The 21124-nt window shown below is 46.8% G+C and overlaps 1 protein-coding gene across 1 annotated transcript; it reads right to left on the bottom strand.

The window, feature by feature from the left end:
• Positions 1-17297: 17297 nt before the first annotated feature.
• Positions 17298-20200, bottom strand: LOC123166630 (squamosa promoter-binding-like protein 10). The gene is made up of 3 exons (XM_044584434.1): positions 19470-20200; positions 17927-18111; positions 17298-17826 (listed from the first exon to the last, which is right to left on the bottom strand). The coding sequence occupies exons 1-3, from the start codon at positions 20105-20107 to the stop codon at positions 17483-17485; spliced, it is 1167 nt and encodes a 388-aa protein (XP_044440369.1). The 5' UTR covers positions 20108-20200; the 3' UTR covers positions 17298-17482.
• Between the last annotated feature and the right edge of the window lie 924 nt (positions 20201-21124).

The following is a 21124-nucleotide window of genomic DNA, read 5'->3' as shown; positions in this document are numbered from 1 at the left end:
CTCACTTCTTTCGAGAGAAACTCCTTCTCTAGAAAGGATCCATTCTCAGCAACGAATATCTTGCCTTTGGATCTGTGATAGAAGGTGTATCCAACATTTTCTTTTGGGTATCCTATGAAGACGCACTTCTCCGATTTGGGTTTGAGCTTATCAGGTTGAAACTTTTTCACATAAGCATTGCAACCTCAAACTTTAAGAAACGACAGCTTAGGTTTCTTGCCAAACCATAGTTCATACGGTATCGTCTCAACGGATTTAGATGGTGCCCTATTTAACGTGAATGCAGCTGTCTCTAATGCATAACCCCAAAACGATAGTGGTAGATCGGTAAGAGACATCATAGATCGCACCATATCTAATAAAGTACGGTTACGACGTTCGGACACACCATTACATTGTGGTGTTCCAGGTGGCGTGAGTAGTGAAACTATTTCACATTGTTTTAACTGAAGGCCAAACTCGTAACTCAAATATTCGTCTCCGCGATCAAATCATAGAAACTTCATTTTCTTGTCACGATGATTTTCCACTTCACTCTGAAATTCTTTGAACTTTTCAAATGTTTCAGATTTATGTTTCATCAAGTAGATATACCCATATCTTCTCAAATCATCTGTGAAGGTCAGAAAATAATGATACCCGCCGCGAGCCTCAATATTCATCGGACCATATACATCAGTATGTATGATTTCCAACAAATCTGTTGCTCGCTCCATTGTTCTGGAGAACGGAGTTTTAGTCATCTTGCCCATAGGGCATGGTTCGCAAGCATCAAGTGATTCACAATCAAGTGATTCCAAAATTCCATCAGCATGGAGTTTCTTTATGCGCTTTACACCAATATGAACTAAACGACAGTGCCATAAATAAGGTGCACTATCATTATTAACTTTGCATCTTTTGGCTACAGTATTATGAATATGTGTATCACTACGATCGAGATCCAACAAACCATTTTATTGGGTGTATGACCATAGAAGGTTTTATTCATGTAAACAGAACAACAATTATTCTCTAATTTAAATGAATAACCGTTTTGCAACAAACATGATCAAATCATATTCATGCTCAACGCAACCACCAAATAACACTTATTTAGTTTCAACACTAATCTCGAAAGTATAGGGAGTGTGCGATGATGATCATATCAATGTTGGAACCACTTCCAACACACATCATCACTTCACCCTTAACTAGTCTCTGTTCATTCTGCAACTCCCGTTTCGAGTTGCTAATCTTAGCAACTGAACTAGTATCAAATACTGAGGGGTTGCTATAAACACTAGTAAAGTACCCATCAATAACATGTATATCAAATATACCTTTGTTCACTTTGCCGTCCTTCTTATCCGCCAAATACTTGGGGTAATTCCACTTCCAGTGACCAGTTCCTATGCAGTAGAAGCACTTAGTCTCAGGCTTAGGTCTAGACTTGGGCTTCTTCACTTGAGCAGCAACTTGCTTGCCGTTCTTCTTGAAGTTCCCCTTCTTCCCTTTGCCCTTTTCTTGAAACTAGTGGTCTTGTCAACCATCAACACTTGATGTTTTTCTTGATTTCTACCTTTCGTTGATTTCAGCATCACGAAGAGCTTGGGAGTCGTTTCCATTATCCCTTGCATATTATAGTTCATCACGAAGTTCTACTAACTTGGTGATGGTGACTAGAGAATTTTGTCAATCACTATCTTATCTGGAAGATTAACTCCCACTTGATTCAAGTGATTGTAGTATAACGCCCACGATGCGGCTATATCTCCCACGTGTCGAGGCACGACTTAGAGGCATAACCGCATTGTGGTTTTGTCGCAAGAAGGGTCATCTTCACACAATCCCATGTAATGAACAAGAATGGGATAACGAGAGTTGGCTTACAATCGCCACTTCACACAATACATAAATATAATTCATACATCATCCAAAATCCACACATAGACCGACTACGGTCAAAATCCAAATGAGAATAAGATAACCCCAAATAGTAGATCCCCGATCGTCCCAACTGGGCTCCACTACTGATCATCAGGAAAGGACACATAGTAACGACCACGTTCCTCATCGAACTCCCACTTGAGCTCGGTTGCGTCATCTGCACTGGCATCGTCGGCACCTGCAACTGTTTTGGTAGAATCTGTGAGTCATGAGGACTCAGCAATCTCACACCCACGAGATCAAGACTATTTAAGCTTATAGGAAAAGGATGGTGTAATGAGGTGGAGCTGCAGCAGGCACTAAGCATATATGGTGGCTAACATGCGCAAATGAGAGCGAGAAGAGAAGCAGCGGAACGGTCGTCAACTAGTAATGACCAAGAAGTGATCCTGAACTCCTACTTACGTCAAACATAACCCAGAAACCGTGTTCACTTCCCGGACTCCGCCGAGAAGAGACCATCACGGCTACACACACAGTTGATGTATTTTAATTAAGTCAAGTGACAAGTTCTCTACAACCGGGCATTAACAAATTCCCATCTGCCTCATAACCGCGGGCACGGCTTTCGAAAGATAATACCCTGCAGGGGTGTCCCAACTTAGCCCATTATAAGCTCTCACGGTCAATGAAGGATAAACCTTCTCCCAGGAAGACCCGATCAGTCTCGGAATCCCGGTTTACAAGACATTTCGACAATGGTAAAACAAGACCAGCAAAGCCGCCCAATGTGCCAACAAATCCCGATAGGAGCTGCACATATCTCGTTCTCAGGGCACACCGGATGAGCCAAACGTCGGGTTGGCATAGACCCTGGTTGCCCAGGGGGCGCCGGACATCGCTCGGTTTGGGCCAGCACTCGAAGGAGCAGTGGTCCGGGGGTTTAAATAAAGATGACCCTCGGCCTCGCGAAAACCCGGGGGAAAAAGGCTTAGGTGGCAAATGGTAAAACCAAGGTTGGGCCTTGCTGGAGGAGTTTTAGTCAAGGCGAACTGTCAAGAGGGTCCCATAAATCACCCAACCGCGTAAGGAACGCAAACTCAAGGAACATAATACCGGTCTGACGGAAACTAGGGCGGCAAGAGTGGAACAAAACACCAGGCATAAGGCCGGACCTTGCACCCTTTACCAAATATATAGATGCATTAATTAAATAAGAGATATTGTGATATTCCAAAATATCCATGTTCCAACATGGAACCAACTTCAACTTCACCTGCAACTAACAACGCTATAAGAAGGGCTGAGCAAAAGCGGTAACTTAGCCAAACAACGGTTTGCTAGGAAAGGATGGTTAGAGGCTTGACATGACAAATATGGGAGGCATGATATAGCAAGTGGTAGGTAGCGCAGCATGGCAATAGAACGAATAACTAGCAAAGCAAAGATAGAATTGATTTCGAGGGTATGGTCATCTTGCCTGAGATCCCGCAAGGAAGAAGAACGAGCCCATGAAGAAGACAAACGGATGTAGTCGAACGAATCCTCACAACTCCGGAATGAAACCGAAGCTAACGAGAGAAGAAATTCGGAAAGAAACAAACAACATAGTAAACAACCATCACATACACATGGCATGATGCACAACCACATATGATGCATGTCCGGTTTAATGAGGGATGGCATGGCAAAGTGCATAAACAATACTACAAATTAAATGGAGCTCAATATGCAACGAGTTGCATATTGAAGAAACACCACATCAATTATTTAGTTTGCTCCCGTTTATGAACAAGACGAGATTAAATGTTGATTAACATGGCAAGAGGTGAGGCATATGAAAACTACCTATCTAGGCAAATTTAAATGAGTCCGGAACAACAAACAACAATTCCGGAAAATCCCCATATGCATATTTTAGATTTGGTACTGTTCTGCCATAAACACAATTTTAATGTTTTTAAACAGCAAAATAAAGTGAACGAAGTTATTCTATGCATTTTTCTACCCCATTTACATATAAAGTTTATTTAAATCCGAGTTACGGTTAATTAGTTATGAAATAAATCATTTTAACATGGCATATATGCAAAATTAAATAAACAGCAAGTTTAAACATTTTAAACATGGATGAGTGCAGCATAATATGAAACTAGACAAAATTCTAAGCATTTTACATGTTTAAATCATTTTAATCCGATGCACGGTTAAAGAGTTATTATATGCATGATGTTTGAGGGTTTTTCTGTAAAACTGTAAAATCCTGGATAATGGGAAAAATCGCAGACGGGAAAAAAAACATGATCCGGGCCGCATCTGAAGGGGCTGGGGTTCTCACCATGGGCCATGGCCCTGATCGGTGGAGGAGGCTCACGGGTAGCAGCTGGGCTGGAGGCCGGTCAGTGGAGGAGGCAGGCCGAAGTGGGCGAGCTGGTGGCCTAGGCGACTGGTCAACGCCAGGCGAGCGAGCTGCAGCGGTCGTCTCGTCTCGGCTCGTCAGGAAACAGAACAGCGGCGGCGGGACTTGAGGCAGGGCCGGCAGGCGCGGGAAGCGGCGGGTCGACGAGCTCGAGCAGAGGGACTTGGCGGGACATCGGAGAAGCTCCAGGGCGGCGTGGCTCGAAGACGAACTTGGCGCGGGGTCGGGGAGGAGGCCGCAGGTGAGGGAGGCGCTCGGCAGGAGGCGAGGCAGGCAGCGGCGACGCGGGAAGCAGAGGAGGCCGAGGCACCATGGCAGTGGAACGGCAGCGGCGGCGGAACTTGGGGCGCCGGAGGTGGGGACGGGGCCCTGCTGGCGGGATCCGGCTGGGAACGGGCAAGGGTGGCAGAGGAGGAGCTTTGCTCCAGCGAGCTGGTTGCGAGGTGGTCGGGGCGCTCTTCTCCTGGCGCCATGGATGGGAACTCCTACGGGACAGAGACAAAAGAGAGAGATAAGTGAGGGGGAGAGAGAGCTGGAGGAAGTAAGAGAGAGGCAAGGGAGCAAGTAGAGAGAGCAGAGCAGCGGGGAAGGCAGCTGGAGTCGGGGCCATGGTCACGGAAGCCTCGGGCGAGCTCCTCTCGTGCTCGAGGACGGAGGCTGCTGCCTCGGTCCTATCCGGATCGAGCGGGCTGGCTGGATCCGTGCAGGGGCCCGAGGAAGGAGATGGCCGAGGCGCTCGGAGCAGAGGAGGCGATTGCCTCGGGCGTGGCTGGAGGACGAAGATGCAGGAGACGCACACGGGGAGGCGGCTGCTGCTCAGATGCTCGGCGAGGGGTGGATTGGGTGCTCGGGGTCCTGTTGGTGGGTGGAGGAACGAGGAGAAGGGGATCCCGAGGTGGATCGAGACCGGGTGGCGGCGGCGAAATGGATGGGACAGATCTCCTAGGTTTTAGGGTTAGACTAGTTATATAGGTAGGGGATTAGAGTAGGGGCTATCCCGTCCCTCCGATTTAAATCGGACGCCAAGAAAATAAGCTAGGAGAGTCCAACAAAGAAAACGGTGATGTTTTATAGATGTTTGGGGATGATCCGGACCCATCAGTAACAACAACCCGGGTCGGGTTCGGAACAATTTTCGGACGCGCGCGAGGGGTGGTCTGAGAGGGGTCGACAAAGACAAAGTGTCTGACAAAAGGCCCCGGAGAAGACAAGAGAGAAAACGAGGAGCAACGTTGCAAGTGTGGTTGGTCTCGAAACGGACAACGATAGCAAGGGGGGACGCGGCAACTATGAGTGGATGCAGGTTTTAAAAACAATGACGGCAACGAGGTGCCGATGCAATGCGGATGATGCCATGATGAAATGCAACAAACAAATAATTACACACAACGACAACGAAGAACATTGAAGGCTTCTGGAGCATCGGTCTCGGGGCGTTACAACACTCCACCACTACGAGAGGATCTCGTCCCGAGATCTAGGATGGCACCAGAGAGAAGCGGAAGAGGAAGAGGTAAAACAAAGTTGCTTCTTTGACAAACGAGTGAAACCAAAGAATCTTGAGAGGTCGCAAAGCTTGAAGAAATGACACGACGGAGGTGAACAAAATTTAAAACACTCCGTTCAACAAGAGGAACAAGGACCATTACAAGAACCTTGTAGTTTGACAAACATGGAAATAAGAGCTTAATGGATCAAAATTAATATGAAAGCACACCGGTAGAAAAGAGAAACAAGGAACAAGAATGACATAATTTGGACAGCACTCCGATAGAAAATGGAAAGAATTGAACATGATCTTGACAAGATGAGAGGATACTTGATGAAATTAACAACACATTGCCTCCGGAACTAATGAAAGAATGGCACAAGGGGTAAGAAAGATTTCAGACAGCACTCCGGTTGAGAAGGGAGGCAAAACTTGACAGAATGGGAAGAACTTGAAAAGAGGGCACGACACTCCGGTTGGAAATGGATAAGCACGAAAAGAACACGGTCCTCACAAATCGAGATGATGAGTGAAGATAGCAACATCACCATGCCTCCGGAAACAATGCATGATAGTTGGATAGTTGGAGTGAATAGAACGAAGAATGAAACCAACATCTCCTACCATAAATGAATTTTAAAGAGCATCCTTACGAAGTAGGATTGAACGGAGTTGTTGGAAAAATCAACAACGAAAAGAACAAGCTTGTTGTGGGCTTATGGAAAACTTCTCAAGATAGAGTCGAAATTCTGCCACTACGGAAACAACTAATATAATTGATAACACCAACGAGATGAAAAACTTCTTTCACCAAGAGGATAGGAGAAAACTTGGATCATTGATAAGCACCACAATAGTAATATTCCTTAGGAAATGCTTTAAGCGGATATGACACAAGATAACTCAAACGAAGAGATTAATGGATTTAAAATACCTCATTCTTGACAACATGTGAATCATGAAATGCGAACTCAAATTGTCAAGAATGACATAACACCACCTCAAATGATAAGGTAGAACGAATTGCACTTTAGGATGCAAGATGAAGAATGCTTGGACTCCACAAAACAAAACATGTGTTGAGCACCATGTTTATTTTTTTTAGAGTATAGCTTGGCTGATCTTAACTTCAAGAGAAATCTTGCAGAACAATTGAAGAATGAAAAGAATCCTTGACGAAGCACCATGTAGAGCCTCCATGAAGAACTCCGGTAATAAAAGGATGATAAAAAAAAGAGAAGTTGACAACACAAGGTGAAGCCTTGCAATGATTTAGATGGAGCTTCGGGATGATATAACCGATAAAACTTGGAACTCCTGAAAGAAAAGATGAACAACTTGGAACCGAGAATTTGATATCATGAACGAACTCCGGAAGAAGGAATTAATCACTTGGAGGAAACAAGAGTAAGAATTACATTACGCGTATCCTTCACCAATTTAGATTGATGACAAACAACGGATTTGGCGTACTACTTATTCTCGTAGAAAGGATTAAGATAGATATAGCGCAAACTTGAGAAGGACTTCAACGAACCGTCGATAGGATTGGAAAGAACGAATGAATTGATATGATAACCAAGGAAGAGAACTCTTGAACGAACCACCGCGAGAATTGAAAACAATTGAAGAAAAGAGGACGAAACACCATAAGAATTAAAGAACGCGCGCAAATACTCGAGGGAATTTAGATACATGAGAACGAATAGATCACGAGCTGACTAGAGGATACTTGAACGATGCACCGGGAGAATATGGAGATGAACGAAGAGACATCAATTTAGAATAATTGGAGAACGAGGCTGAAAACTTATAACGAAGAAATCTTCTGAAATGATGGCCTTCGGAGAATCAAACTAAAAAGACTCATGGATTGCTCCGGATGGGTGAAAAGAATCCTCACAATCAAAAATAATTATGAGAGGATGGCATAAGTTAGAACTATGAATCTTTGGAAGAACGGGTAAGGATTTAAGAGGAAACTCTTCTTCGGTCTTCAAAATCTGAGAATGACGACGAGAAATACCACCAAAATTATTGAGACACTCCGGAAGAATGGATAATAGAAATGATGAAACAACGATGAAAGAATTTGAAAGATCTTGGAGAAAGACATATGACTGATGAAAATTCATTCTTACGACAAACTTTGCAATGAATTTGAGAATAACTCCGAAAAATTAGAAGAGTCAGGTAAGATCCTGGGAATAGACCTGTGGGTTAGGGCCCACTCAAAAGAAACACCGTTGAATGATTAAAAGAAAGATTGCGCCGGTTGAATTAAATAGCTTGAATGAGGTAACATCCTCGAAATAGTTAGAATTGATGCGGAGTGGATACACGAATCTTCAGAGATATCTTCAGCACTCCGGAACAATTGAATAGCAAGCGGGGAATGATTAAGAGATATACCGGCATGAGAAAGCATTTGAAAGGAGGAAAGGGCTATAATCAAACACTGAAAGCTTCAATTGAATCCACCGGAAAAGAATACGAGAATGAAGAATGATAAACTTGAAGCTTCCTGAGCATCTTCCTGAGAATCACCGGATAAGAACATTGATTGAAAAAAATGAAGAAACTTCACCTCCATAAGATGGATACATGATTAAGAAATCTGAGTCCTTGAAGAAAGAGGGCGGGAGGGCGGGAAAAACAAAGGCAACTTGGGGCAGATGAAACGAACAACGTTGAGAAAACTTAATATTGATCTTCCGAATGGGGAGAATGATGGGATCATCTCGAAGAGAAACACACCGGTTGGAAATAGAATTAAGATGGCAAACTCGATGATCACAAAGGATTAGTATCCACATAGGAATATGAGAACACCGCTTAGAATAAGGTATGGAATCAACACTTGTCATTGAAGCAACTCGAATACCACAAAACAAAGCAGAACAAAACAAAGGATTTGACTTGCAGAATAAGCCGGAACAAACATATGATAGAGATTTCGTCCGAATTTTTTGTGGTGGGGCCCACACGGGCTCGATCGTACAGCACCATCATGTACAAGGCAGTGCACATGACATACGAAGCATCCATGAGTCGGCATAGCCAAGGACTCTTTAAGACTCAACTCGGGTATTTGCTTGAAATATTAACTTCAACTCCTGGAACATCTCATATGGTCCATGACGTTCAAAACGTCTTTGAAGTCCCGATTCTAAGCCGTTAAGCATGGTGCACTAAACTATCAAGTAGTCATCATATTGAGCTAGCCAAACGTTCAAAATGTCTGCATCTGCTCCTGCAATAGGTCTGTCACCTAGCGGTGTATCAAGGACATAATTCATCTGTGCAGCAATGAGGATAAACCTCAGATCACGGACCAGTCCGCATCATTGCTACTATCATCTTTCAACTTAGTTTTCTCACGGAACATATATAAAACATAGGGAAGCAACAACGCGAGCTATTGATCTACAACATAGATATGCTAATACTACCAGGACTAAGTTCATGATAAATTTAAGTTCAATTAATCATATTACTTAAGAACTCCCACTTAGATAGACATCCCTCTAATCTTCTAAGTGATCACGTGATTCATATGAACTAAACCATGTCCAATCATCACGTGAGATGGAGTAGTTTCAATGGTGAACATCACTATGTTGATCATATCTACTATATGATTCACGCTCGACCTTTTGGTCTCAGTGTTCCGAGGCCACATCTGTTATATGCTAGGCTCGTCAAGTTTAACCTGAGTATTCCGCGTGTGCAACTGTTTTGCACCCGTTGTATTTGAACGTAGAGCCTATCACACCCGATCATCACGTGGTGTCTCAGCACGAAGAACTTTCGCAACGGTGCATACTCAGGGAGAACACTTATACCTAGATAATTCAGTGAGAGATCATCTTATAATGCTACCGTCAAACTAAGCAAAATAAGATGTATAAAAGATAAACATCACATGCAATCAAAATATGTGACATGATATGGCCATCATCATCTCGTGCCTTTGATCTCCATCTCCAAAGCATCGTCATGATTTCCATCGTCACCGGCATGACACCATGATCTCCATCATCTTGATCTATATCAATGTGTCGTCACATGGTCGTCTCGCCAATTATTGCTCTTGCAACTATTGCTATCGCATAGCGATAAAGTAAAGCAATTATTTGGCGCTTGCATCTTATGCAATAAAGAGACAACCATAAGGCTTCTGCCAGTTGTCAATAACTTCAACGAAACATGATCATCTTATACAAAAACTTATAACTCATCACGTCTTCACCATATCACATCACAACATGCCCTGCAAAAACAAGTTAGACGTCCTCTACTTTGTTGTTGCAAGTTTTACGTGGCTGCTACGGGCTGAAAAAGAACCGTTCTTACCTACGCATCAAAACCACAACAATAGTTTGTCAAGTTAGTGCTGTTTTAACCTTCGCAAGGACCGGGCGTAGCCACACTCGGTTCAACTAAAGTTCGAGAAACTGACACCCGCCAGCCACCTGTGTGCAAAGCACGTCGGTAGAACCAGTCTCGCGTAAGCGTACGCGTAATGTTGGTCCGGGCCGCTTCATCCAACAATACCGCCGAACCAAAGTATGACATGCTGGTAAGCAGTATGACTTATATCGCCCACAACTCACTTGTGTTCTACTCATGCATATAACATCAACGCATAAAACCTGGCTCGGATGCCACTGTTGGGGAACGTAGTAATTTAAAAAATTTCCTACGCACACGCAAGATCATGGTGATGCATATCAATGAGAGGGGAGAGTGTTGTCCACGTACCCTCGTAGACCGAAAGCGGAAGCGTTAGCACAACGCGGTTGATGTAGTCGTACGTCTTCACGATCCGACCGATGAAGTACCGAACGCACGACACCTCCGAGTTCAGCACACGTTCAGCCCGATGACGTCCCTCGAACTCTGATGCAGCCGAGTGTTGAGGGAGAGTTTCGTTAGCACGACGGCATGGTGACGATGATGATGTTTTCTACCGACGCAGGGCTTCGCCTAAGCACCGCTACAGTATTATCGAGGTGGACTATGGTGGAGGGGGGCACCGCACACGGCTAAAAGATCAAACGATCAATTGTTGTGTCTCTAGGGTGCCCCTGCCCCCGTATATAAAGGAGCAAGGGGGAGAGGTGTGGCCGGCAAGGAGGGGCGCGCCAGGAGGAGTCCTACTCCCACCGGGAGTAGGACTCCCTCCCTTTTCCTTGTTGGACTAGGAGTGGAGGGGGAAAGAGGAGGGAGAGAGGAAGGAAAGGGGGGCGCCGCCCCCCTCTCCTTGTCCTATTCGGACTAGGGGGGAGGTGCGCGCGGCCCTGCCCTGGCTGCCTCTCCTCTCTTCCACTAAGGCCCACTATGGCCATTAAGCCCCCGGGGGGTTCCGGTAACCTCCCGGTACTCCAGTAAAATCCCGATTTCACCCGGAACACTTCCAATATCCAAACATAGGCTTCCAATATATCAATCTTCATGTCTCGACCATTTCGAGACTCCTCGTCATGTCCGTGATCACATCCGAGACTCCGAACAACCTTCGGTACATCAAAACATATAAACTCATAGTATAACTGTCATCGAAACTTTAAGCGTGCGGACCCTACGGGTTCGAGAACTATGTAGACATGGCCAAGACACGTCTCCGGTCAATAACCAAAGGCGGAACCTGGATGATCATATTGGCTCCCACATATTCTACGAAGATCTTTATCGGTCAGACCGCATAACAACATACGTTGTTCCCTTCGTCATCGGTATGTTACTTGCCCGAGATTTGATCGTCGGTATCTCAATACCTAGTTCAATCTCGTTACCGGCAAGTCTCTTTACTCGTTCCGTAATACATCATCCCGCAACAAACTCATTAGTTGCAATGCTTGCAAGGCTTAAGTGATGTGCATTACCGAGAGGGCCCAGAGATACCTTTCCGACAATCGGAGTGACAAATCCTAATCTCGAAATACGCCAACCCAACAAGTACCTTCGGAGACACCTGTAGAGCACCTTTATAATCACCCAGTTACGTTGTGACGTTTGGTAGCACACAAAGTGTTCCTCCGGTAAATGGGAGTTGCATAATCTCATAGTCATAGGAACATGTATAAGTCGTGAAGAAAGCAATAGCAACATACTAAACGATCGAGTGCTAAGCTAACGGAATGGGTCAAGTCAATCACATCATTCTCCTAATGATGTGATCCCGTTAATCAAATGACAACCCATGTCAATGGCTAGGAAACTTAACCATCTTTGATCAACGAGCTAGTCAAGTAGAGGCATACTAGTGACACTCTGTTTGTCTATATATTCACACATGTATTATGTTTCCGGTTAATACAATTCTAGCATGAATAATAAACATTTATCATGATATAAGGAAATAAATAACTTTATTATTACCTCTAGGGCATATTTCCTTCACTGTTCATAATATATTTGCCTCAGTTTTTCTAATTCTTCTCTCATTCATGTAACAGGGTGACAGAGGAAGCCATGTTACCGTTTTGTTTGTTCCCAGCCTTGACTATGGTTGTCCAGCGAGTCCGGCATGTCATCATTTTCTTGTAAAGCAGTATTGTATCACACTTGTAGAGCTCGTTACACATGTAGATCTTGTAAAGTACTGTATTACACATGGTCATATGTATTGGCAACGTGATCTGGTTGCTCTTATTTGAAGTATCATGTGTGCTTTTGTCTGCCAAGTTAAATACTAGTTGAAATATGAAGAATATGAGCCTGATAGATGGGACTCACTTACCAGACCCAAACCTGACAACTAGGACCCATCTGACTGGTGGACCCATTTAATAAAAAAAGGAAATTAAAATTATGTAGACGAAAAGGCCAAGGCCCAATAATAAAAAGGCTGCAATGTTGGGCCAGGCCCATGAAGTCGACCAAAAATTGACAGAAAAAGATATATAGAAAGGCTGAATTAATGGGCTCGGCCCATGTAGAAAACCGAATTGGACCGGGCTGATTCTTGTGCCACATCAGCTTGCCACGTTGGATGCCTAATTGGCCTGGGGAGGTTGCCAGTGACCAAAAATTTGGTCAAAGAACCAACGACCTTTTACATATCACAAAGAAGGTCATGAATTTCAGTTTACGACCGCCAGCTTTTGACCATCTGTTTTTTGTCACAAAAAGGTCGCAAATGAAAACAATGACCTTTCAGTGACCAATAGTGATGGTCGCAAGTTGACATATTTCTTGTAGTGATAGAAAAATGGTGGAGAAAGTGTCGGAGTCGTCCCCTTCCTCGTGGGGAACAAATGGTGTATAAATAGGCCCACCAAAATTTTGCTCGTTGTGTGTTATCCTGGAAAAGTCGGACTGGCCGACCTAAGTTGTACAGTCTGACTTGTTGGACTGTGTAGGCAGGGTCCGGGGCATATCCGTGCATAAGCAGAGGCTTCTTCTTAAGGTCAGATGTGCCTTCTATATTCTTCACAAGGTCCGAGAACTTCGATGGTCTGACCCGTGTTGGAATATCCAACCCATTTTCTAGAGAGTTGAATGAGCCAAAAAGTTATTCATTCATAACAAGGTTAAACAAAACAGGGCTGATATCATAGGAATCAACACTAGTGGGTGGTTTGATAAGTTTGCTCACCAAATCATTGTTATTGGTGGTAGAGAAATCACACAACTAAATGCTTGCATTAATGATACCCATTACAGCTACTAAACAAAAATTAACTAGGTGCCGAATTTATTAAACTTTTTGGAGTTTTTGATAGCTTTGATAAAAAATGCTACAACTAAGCAAGATATAAAACAAGGAATACAACAAAAGTGTTACAGAACCTACTGCAAAAAACAATTACCTCTATAGAAAGCTTGCACTGAAGGCAATTTGTTAAGAAGTACAAAAATATTGCATGGCACTTATCTCCCTAGGAGCAGTGCCAGAATGCTTGATCTTGCTGACTTGTGTATCAAGTGCAGTGTTGGGCTTACAAGTGCAATAGTTTGGGGTATGTAGTGAGCTTACTTCAGTAAGAATCCAAGGTATCAATCAGTTAGGGCAAGTTATCCCAGTAGTAGTCATAATGTTTGTAACACAAATGAAACTTCACTTGTGTCCCCGACAGTTCTAACAAGGTTGGCAACCTGCTAGTCTTACTAGTTGCACAAGGCAATTAAAAGATACACTAGTAGATAATATTTTAGTATTTTCAGAATAAAAGAAAACTGAAAATGGAAGTGCATGCAAAATTTATTGAAAGGTGATTCTTATGCTAAAAACTAGACAGGGGTTCACAGTTTCACCAAGTGTAACTATCCAATACATAAAAGGCGGTAAGTAATGTGTAAAAGTGCACAAATTTCGTTCAGCCAAATTTGAGGGCCAGCTCACAATACTTGACACCTTGCTTGAAGGCGCAAATGGCTTGGCGTTCATTATGTTCTCGTCTGTGTTATCCAGCGTGGTCCATCTCTGGATGTACTCTCTCAGAGTTTCGGTGCTCTTCCGTACACAGTGCTGCAATTTGGCCAATCCACCCGACGACTTGTAGGTCCCTTCAAAGGTCTTGACAAACACTCGGGAGAGATCATCCTAGCTGAAACTACTGTTGGGGGCAACTGATTGAGCCAGGCCCTAGCCGATCCTTCTAAGATCAGGGGAAGGTGCTTCATCGCCACATTATCATCGCCGCCTCCAATCTGGAGAACCACTTGAAAATCTTCTAGCCACGTCTCTGGCTTGGACTCGCCGATGAATTCACTGATCCCAGTCGTCAGCTTGAAGTTAGCAGGAATCACTGTCGAGCGAATGTATCTGCTGAAACATATTTCTCCTAAGGAGGTGGATCCACTAGGGTAATCCCTGTCAAAGATCTCTCTGCAGGCTCTGCCCCAGTCGACTAGGTTCTGGGCAAGAACGGATCTTGCGTTGAACTGTGGGTCATGGTAACCTATGCCCTCTTGATCTCGCGGACGATAACCACCCGGCTGTCGTGGAGGGCCGGGCCTCCAATAGTCGTCGTATCAGCGTCTTTCATCGTACTGCCAGGGCACGTACGAATTCTCCCGTGGAGGGGTCTGATGATCATCACATTGCTGAGGGATCGTGATCTTCTCACGGTTCCGATTCCCATACCGCTCATGCCGCCGAGTGTGAGCTATATATCTTGGGGGTGGCGACTCTTGGCGCCTCCTGGACACAATCGGGCTATGAGCCGACTAAGTCGTATCCAAACGCACTGACTTGTTGTGCACACGATTTTCTGACTGAGACACGACAGAGTTCTGTGACATGGCTGTCTTCAACATTACTAGAATTTATCTAAGTCCTTCAGCTACTGAACTAGAAGGTTGAATGGAATTTGCGATTCTTGTTACTGCTACGAAGTTTTGCACGGAGTGCGCATCACTCGGTAACTTCGATCCTCGTTGTTCGGAAACAACTTTCTTCTGCTCCGACTAGAACTAGGTTGCTGCCGGAGCTGATCCTCGAGAGCTTTGTCCCGCTGCTCAAGGCGTGTGCGCTCGGCCAAGGTGGCCAAATGTGTCGACTCCAAGGCGAGAGCCTCGGGGGTCATTTCTGTGATAGGCGTGTGCAAAACTTGATCGACCCTGTGGTTGAGTTCATCAATTTTCCTCCTGAGTGTGAGGAGGAGGCATCGATTCATTGCCACGGGGGCCGTCATCAGCGTGCTCCCGAGACTAATGGATGAGGCCGTCATGGTTATTAGGAAAACCAGGTGGGCCGTTATCTAGACCAGCCATCAAAACATCTGTGGAGGACTCGATGCTCTCGCAGTTGACTTTATCTTCCGAACCCTCATGGAGAAGGCAAATAAGTCATGGAAAGATTCATCGGGTTCGAGAGCAGCTATCTGCTCGGCCGTGGACTGAAGAGCCACGACATGCTTGATCCACTGCTAGAACCGTGAGTGGCTGGAGCGCTTGCGACGACGCCGAGCGGGGAGGTGGAGATTAGTCTGGTACGGGACCAACGGCTATCGCCATAGAACTCCGTAAGCGTTTTCACAGAAGTATGCTGCCCCACGGATGGGCAGCGACTCCGCATCCAGCGGGGCTTCTTGAAGCCTCGCCGAATCATCGGCAATGAAACAAAGGGCGCCGAAATGGATCTCGCTGCCAAGCACCATCTAACCGCCAGAAACCATGATGAGTGAAAAGTTTCACCTGCGCCGTAAATCAATAGACGCGTAGCCCCACGGTGGGCACCAACTGTCCTGGGAACGATTCTGACAGCAAGAGAGGGGGAGATGAAGGAGCGTGGTCTAGTTACAATGTAGATGTGACACGAGGGTTTATGAGTTCAGGCCCCTCATAGTGGAGGTAAAGACCCTACGTTTCGAGCTATGGAGCTGTTTGTTTTCCTTACGTATGGGAGATTACAGAGAATGCGAACCCTCGTCCAAGTGCTATGGGGCGGCTTATATAGAGCACGCCGCCCCTTTGCCTTGCTATGTTATAGGGGGTTTGATGAGTCAAGTTTAATACAAGTGTTACTATTGCTAACTGAAGCATTGGTGGCTAGTAAATCTCGTGGACATGTGCCCGTGGATGCTTCAGATTCCATGCTGGCTCTTAATCTCCCTTGTCCGAGTGCTGGCGGGCTAGCCAAGTGGATGGTATGGTAGCCGAATGAATTGGCAGCATCCGAGTAGATAGATAACTTCCGAGTGAATGGTTGACATCCGAGTGAATAATGTCGTGAAGATCATTTGAATATGCTTGTGGCCCAGAGGCTTTAATGCTTGTAGATGTGGGGCCCTAGGTGTCATCCAAGATGCATGTCTTGTGACTCTACCCATAGTAGGTAACCCGAACAATGGGGAAAATTAGGGTTGAAAGATGGGAGGCATTCTAGGGTATACATAGATCCAGAGGCGTCGAGACTCGAGAGGCAATGGAACGGAGGTCTAGGTGCCCATGCACCGATGGGGGTTGCCGCGTGGCCTGGCCACGTGGGGAACTGGTGGCCCCCTTCCGTGTGATGTTTGTGGCACAATGGCTCTTCCAATGTAAAATATAATTTCCATATTTTTCTTTGATTTTTTACACCCCGAAAAATTCATTTTTCTACAAAGCCAAAAACATCAACTGGCAGTGGGCACTGGATTAATGTGTTAGTCTAGAAAAATGATGAAAAAATGGTGCCAAAGTTATGCACTATAATATAAATATAGCATGAATACTTCAAAAATAATATATACGTTTGAGGCGTATCAGCCATGCACACAGGGCCAAAAAATATTTAGTTGAGATGAAATTTGTTTCGTATATGTTTCGAGCTTACCTATCTAATAATCTAATTCCGTGCCATTTGATTCAGCGGTTTGAGAGTATTGTAAATTCTAGAGTTTCTAGAGAAGACTGTGTACCATGATTCTCATAATGAAACTTGTGTGGGACGGTTCGTCCGTGCCCGTGTTCTTATTCCCGTTTTCTGGAGGTTCTTGCACACGTACAAATATTGTGCCATTTGTGCTTATTGTTCTGTTATTCGGTTGCTTACTTGGTGGCTAAAACTATCTCAAAGTCCACTACAAATTGAGGTACTAAGGGTGACAATTAGTACAATGCTTTGTTGCTGTTTAGGCCCAATACACCAAAGCATGCACTCGACCTCGCCATGTAACTGGTGAAAACAAAACACTTCCGCTTACAATCTAATGTGGTGTTCTAACTGTGGTTAGATCATAATTATGTTAAGCCAAATGCTCAAGATCCAACATCTACATAAAGTCAACCTCAAACATATGCATGTTGTTGTTGGCGTTGTCGTTGTTCTGGTCGGAGACCTCGCCGTTGGCCGCCGCCGCCGATGGCATCGTGCTGGAGCTCACCGAGGAGCACGACAGGATGTTGCTGTTATTGATGTTGTTGTGCAGGAGGGAGGTGATGAAATGCTGCTGCTCCTGATGGTGGTGGAGCTGCTGCTGGTGGTCGTCATTCTCCGGCGACGCGCCCAGGGTGAGCGTCGTCGGCCTCGTCGGCGCTACCGCTCCGGCCTGGCCCTGCTGGAGGCAGCTGATCGCGCTGGTGTTGGAGGAGATGGTCGACTTCGTCGTGCTCAAAGCTGACCAATGTATAGTACGTGCGTACAAATTAGCACCGATAAATGATGATCAATCGCAGCAGGCAGGATGCAATTAGATAAGGCGAAGGTGTCGGCTTACTGTTGTTGTCGGCGGTGTAGGAACTGGAGATGGCGCCGGCGTTGGGTTTCTTGGAAGGCGGAGCCGAATCCTTGGACGACGCCGCCGTGCTGCCGGCCGCCGGCTTCCTCCGGCGACGGTTGTGCTCTGCGAGCCGCCTCCGGCAGCTCCTCTTGGCCTCGTCGAACTCCGTGAGCACGTGGAACCTAAGGCCAATCCAATTACAAGAACAATTTAGGCTAAGCTAACCTTGAGCACCAAAATCCTTCAAGTCGTACTACGTACTACACTGAACAAAATTAAAATTCTAGCTAGCTCAACAAGTCATGCATGCATGTGAACCCATATGCAAAAGTCTAGTCGCCACTGGCACCGCCACACAACATTGGTCAATGCGAGAAAGGCAGAGATATGGCCAGGGCAAAAGCCTGCCACAGGATCAGCCGCTCGTTGCAGCACGCAGCAGTCTGGAGTCTGCAGCTGCTAGCCCAAAGAACGCTGCTTTTTGGATCTCTTTTTCTTTTCGTGATCGGCCCTGTTTGGATACTCTAACCAAGGTTAGAGTTAGAGTTAGTTTCTAACTCTAGACTAACCCTGAACTAACTCTAACCAAGATGGTTGTTTGGATCACAGGGTTAGATTGACAATAAATGCATTTTTTTCTCACTTTCTAGCCGGATTTGGTGTGGCCTTGAATCATAAAAGGTTGACGAACAACAAATACTCACTTCACATCGCTCTTGAAGAACCCTAGGCGCAATCAGTGAAGACTCCACGAATAAGTGAAGCCTAGCCGCAACAAGGGGCGCCGGTCGAGTGGCTTAACGGCGACGGGGGCGCAAGAGACGACGCCGTGGCTCGAGTGGCTAAACGGGGAGGGATGCCGCGGTGCCGGAAGGAGCGGGATGGGGGCAGGGGAAGCGGTGGCGGGATGGGGGCGACGGGCGGGCACGGCGGGGGCTGCGGGACGGGGGCGGCGGGGGCTGCGGGAGCGGCGGCGGGGGTGGCGGGATTGGGGCGACGGGGCGGGGCGATTGGGGCGGCTGGCTGGTGCGGAAGGATGAGGTACAAGTGCAGCAGAGGGTATTTTTTTTAATGGGACCAACCACATCTAACTCCAATTAGCACTTCCCCACCGGGTTGGATTTTTTTGCCAGGTTAGAGCAACTAACTGCTATCTAACTCCACCTGTTTGGATCCTCTAGGGTTAGTTTAGCCTGAACTAACCAACTCTAACTCTAACTGCAGCATCCAAACAGGGCCCCTGTCTCCATCGATCCCCAGGACGGGAAAACGGCCATGGAAAAGCTCTTGTTTTCGCTACATGGACTAGTGTTTTGTGCTGTCTTTTTAATTTGACATGACGGGTCGTCTCTGAGACTGAGACTTGGTTTTGCACCATGGCCGCCGCAACGGACAAGTGACGTGAACCAAAAACAGAGTGAAGACTGAAAAGGCAAACAGTTCCCACCAGCCAAGCTGAGACCTAGCCAAGCTATACGGAGTATGCTTGTGCAAGAACATGAGTAGAGCGAGAGAGAGTTGATGGAGAGTGGGGTCTGACCTGCTGCATTGCTGGCAGAAGCGCTGCTGCTTGCCGGCGGCGGAGACGAGGGAGGCCTTGGCGTGGTACTCGCACACCTTGTGGCGCCGGTGGTAGTGCTTGGCGCCGGAGAGGTCCGCCCTGCAGTCCTCCACCTGGCACCGAGGCGCCTGGTGGTGGCCGCGCCCGAATCCCAGCCCGAACACGCCGCCGAGACGGGACCGCATGAGCACCCGGTCCACGGCCATCATGTCGCCGGGGGAGAAGTAGGTCCGCCGGCCGAGGTTCAGCCCGATTCTCCCCGCGTCCCCCTCGCGCTTCACCATCCCCATCGCCGGGTACACGTCGCCGTGCCCGTGCATAGCCATGGGCGGCATCTGCAGCTGCATCCCGGGCATGGGCGGCGGCGCCATGGGGACCAGCCCGCCGGCGCCGTTGCCGCTGGGCGGCAGCGCCAGCATCTGGTGGTGCGGCGCGTCCTGGAACTGGCCGAAGGCGTCCGCGGCCGCCGCGAAGTCGAAGTTGTCGTACATCATCGCGCCCTGGTGTCGCTGGCCTCCTCCGCCGGCGTGCTCGAAGCCGACGTAGGGCGGCGGCTGCATTGCCGCGAAGGGGAAGTCGTCGCTCGCCGCCGCGTTCATCCTGCCGCCGCTCATCATGGCCCGAGTGAGTGGTTGGCTAAGCTTGCTCTCTAGCTGGCTGTATGAATCAGTGTGGTTGTGCTGTGCTGTGTGAGGTGGTGGACGGCGCAGAGGTGGTTAAAAAGGCAACCAGAGAGAGAGAGAGAGAGAGAGAGAGAGAGAGAGAGAGAGAGAGAGAGAGAGAGAGAGTGGAGGAGAGTGGGAGTGTGTGCGTGTCCGTTGGCAATAACTCTTGGCGCGTGGCTTGTCCGGGAGTGTGTATGTGTCAGCTGCCTCACTGGACGAAGATGGCCGGCCCTTCTCCTTGCTGTTTCGGTGCAACAAGTCGCCGTGGTTGTTTTGGAGAGAGAAGCGTATACCCCCCGCAGAGAAGACATGCATGGACACTTGTGTGGGCTATCTACTTATTTCTCACTGTTTTTCTTGTGCTTGCAAAATCTAAATATGATTGTGTTTCGAGCATGTACTCACGTGATGTTCTTTGAGCCCGAAGTGTCCGACGTAGTGTGTTTCTAGGGAAACTCCAATGTGTATCACCAAATCAACCTCAACTGTCTGGATGAAACAACTCGAAAGCTTTTAGCCATCTAATGACGGTTACAAACATTGTCCCAACCAGTTTGAACGTCTGCCGCAACGGACTCCTAAGCACCGAACTCACCCAAAACCCCTCTCGCGTGTGTGCTCGCTCTGGAAAACTTCGTCACATTCATTTTGGCTGATAAGCCATCCGCCAATACGACATTCACATCGTTGCGGCGACTGAGAAGCCTACTCCGTCAAAATGAAGCTTTGACAACCGTTCCCCCTTCATTAAAGCCAGACGGACGCAGAAACAAACCCTATCCTCCTCCTCTCTCGTCCTACCTCCTTCGCACACCAGCACACCTCTAGGACCGGTTGTCGTGATGGGCAGGAAGCCGTACGCCTCCAGCAGGTGGGTCGGGCCCTGGTTCCGGATCCGAGGAGCGGGGAGGGGGGAGGAGGAGCTCTGGGCCCGCCTCCTCCATGATTCCGACTGACGTCAAGGTGGAG

This window comes from Triticum aestivum, chromosome 7D (assembly GCF_018294505.1).
Source record: "Triticum aestivum cultivar Chinese Spring chromosome 7D, IWGSC CS RefSeq v2.1, whole genome shotgun sequence".
Classification (NCBI taxonomy): Eukaryota; Viridiplantae; Streptophyta; class Magnoliopsida; order Poales; family Poaceae; genus Triticum; species Triticum aestivum.
This window is presented reverse-complemented; position numbering and strand designations above follow the sequence as displayed.

What these genes read in the sequence shown, in the direction of transcription:
- LOC123166630 (XM_044584434.1), bottom strand. Translation starts at nt 20,107, where the DNA reads ATGATGAGCGGCGGCAGGATGAACGCGGCGGCGAGCGACGACTTCCCC. An exon ending in TTCTGCCAGCAATGCAGCAG is followed by an intron (nt 18,112 to 19,469) that starts GTCAGACCCCAC and finishes GATTGGCCTTAG; the next exon opens with GTTCCACGTGCTCACGGAGT. An exon ending in CTACACCGCCGACAACAACA is followed by an intron (nt 17,827 to 17,926) that starts GTAAGCCGACAC and finishes TACATTGGTCAG; the next exon opens with CTTTGAGCACGACGAAGTCG.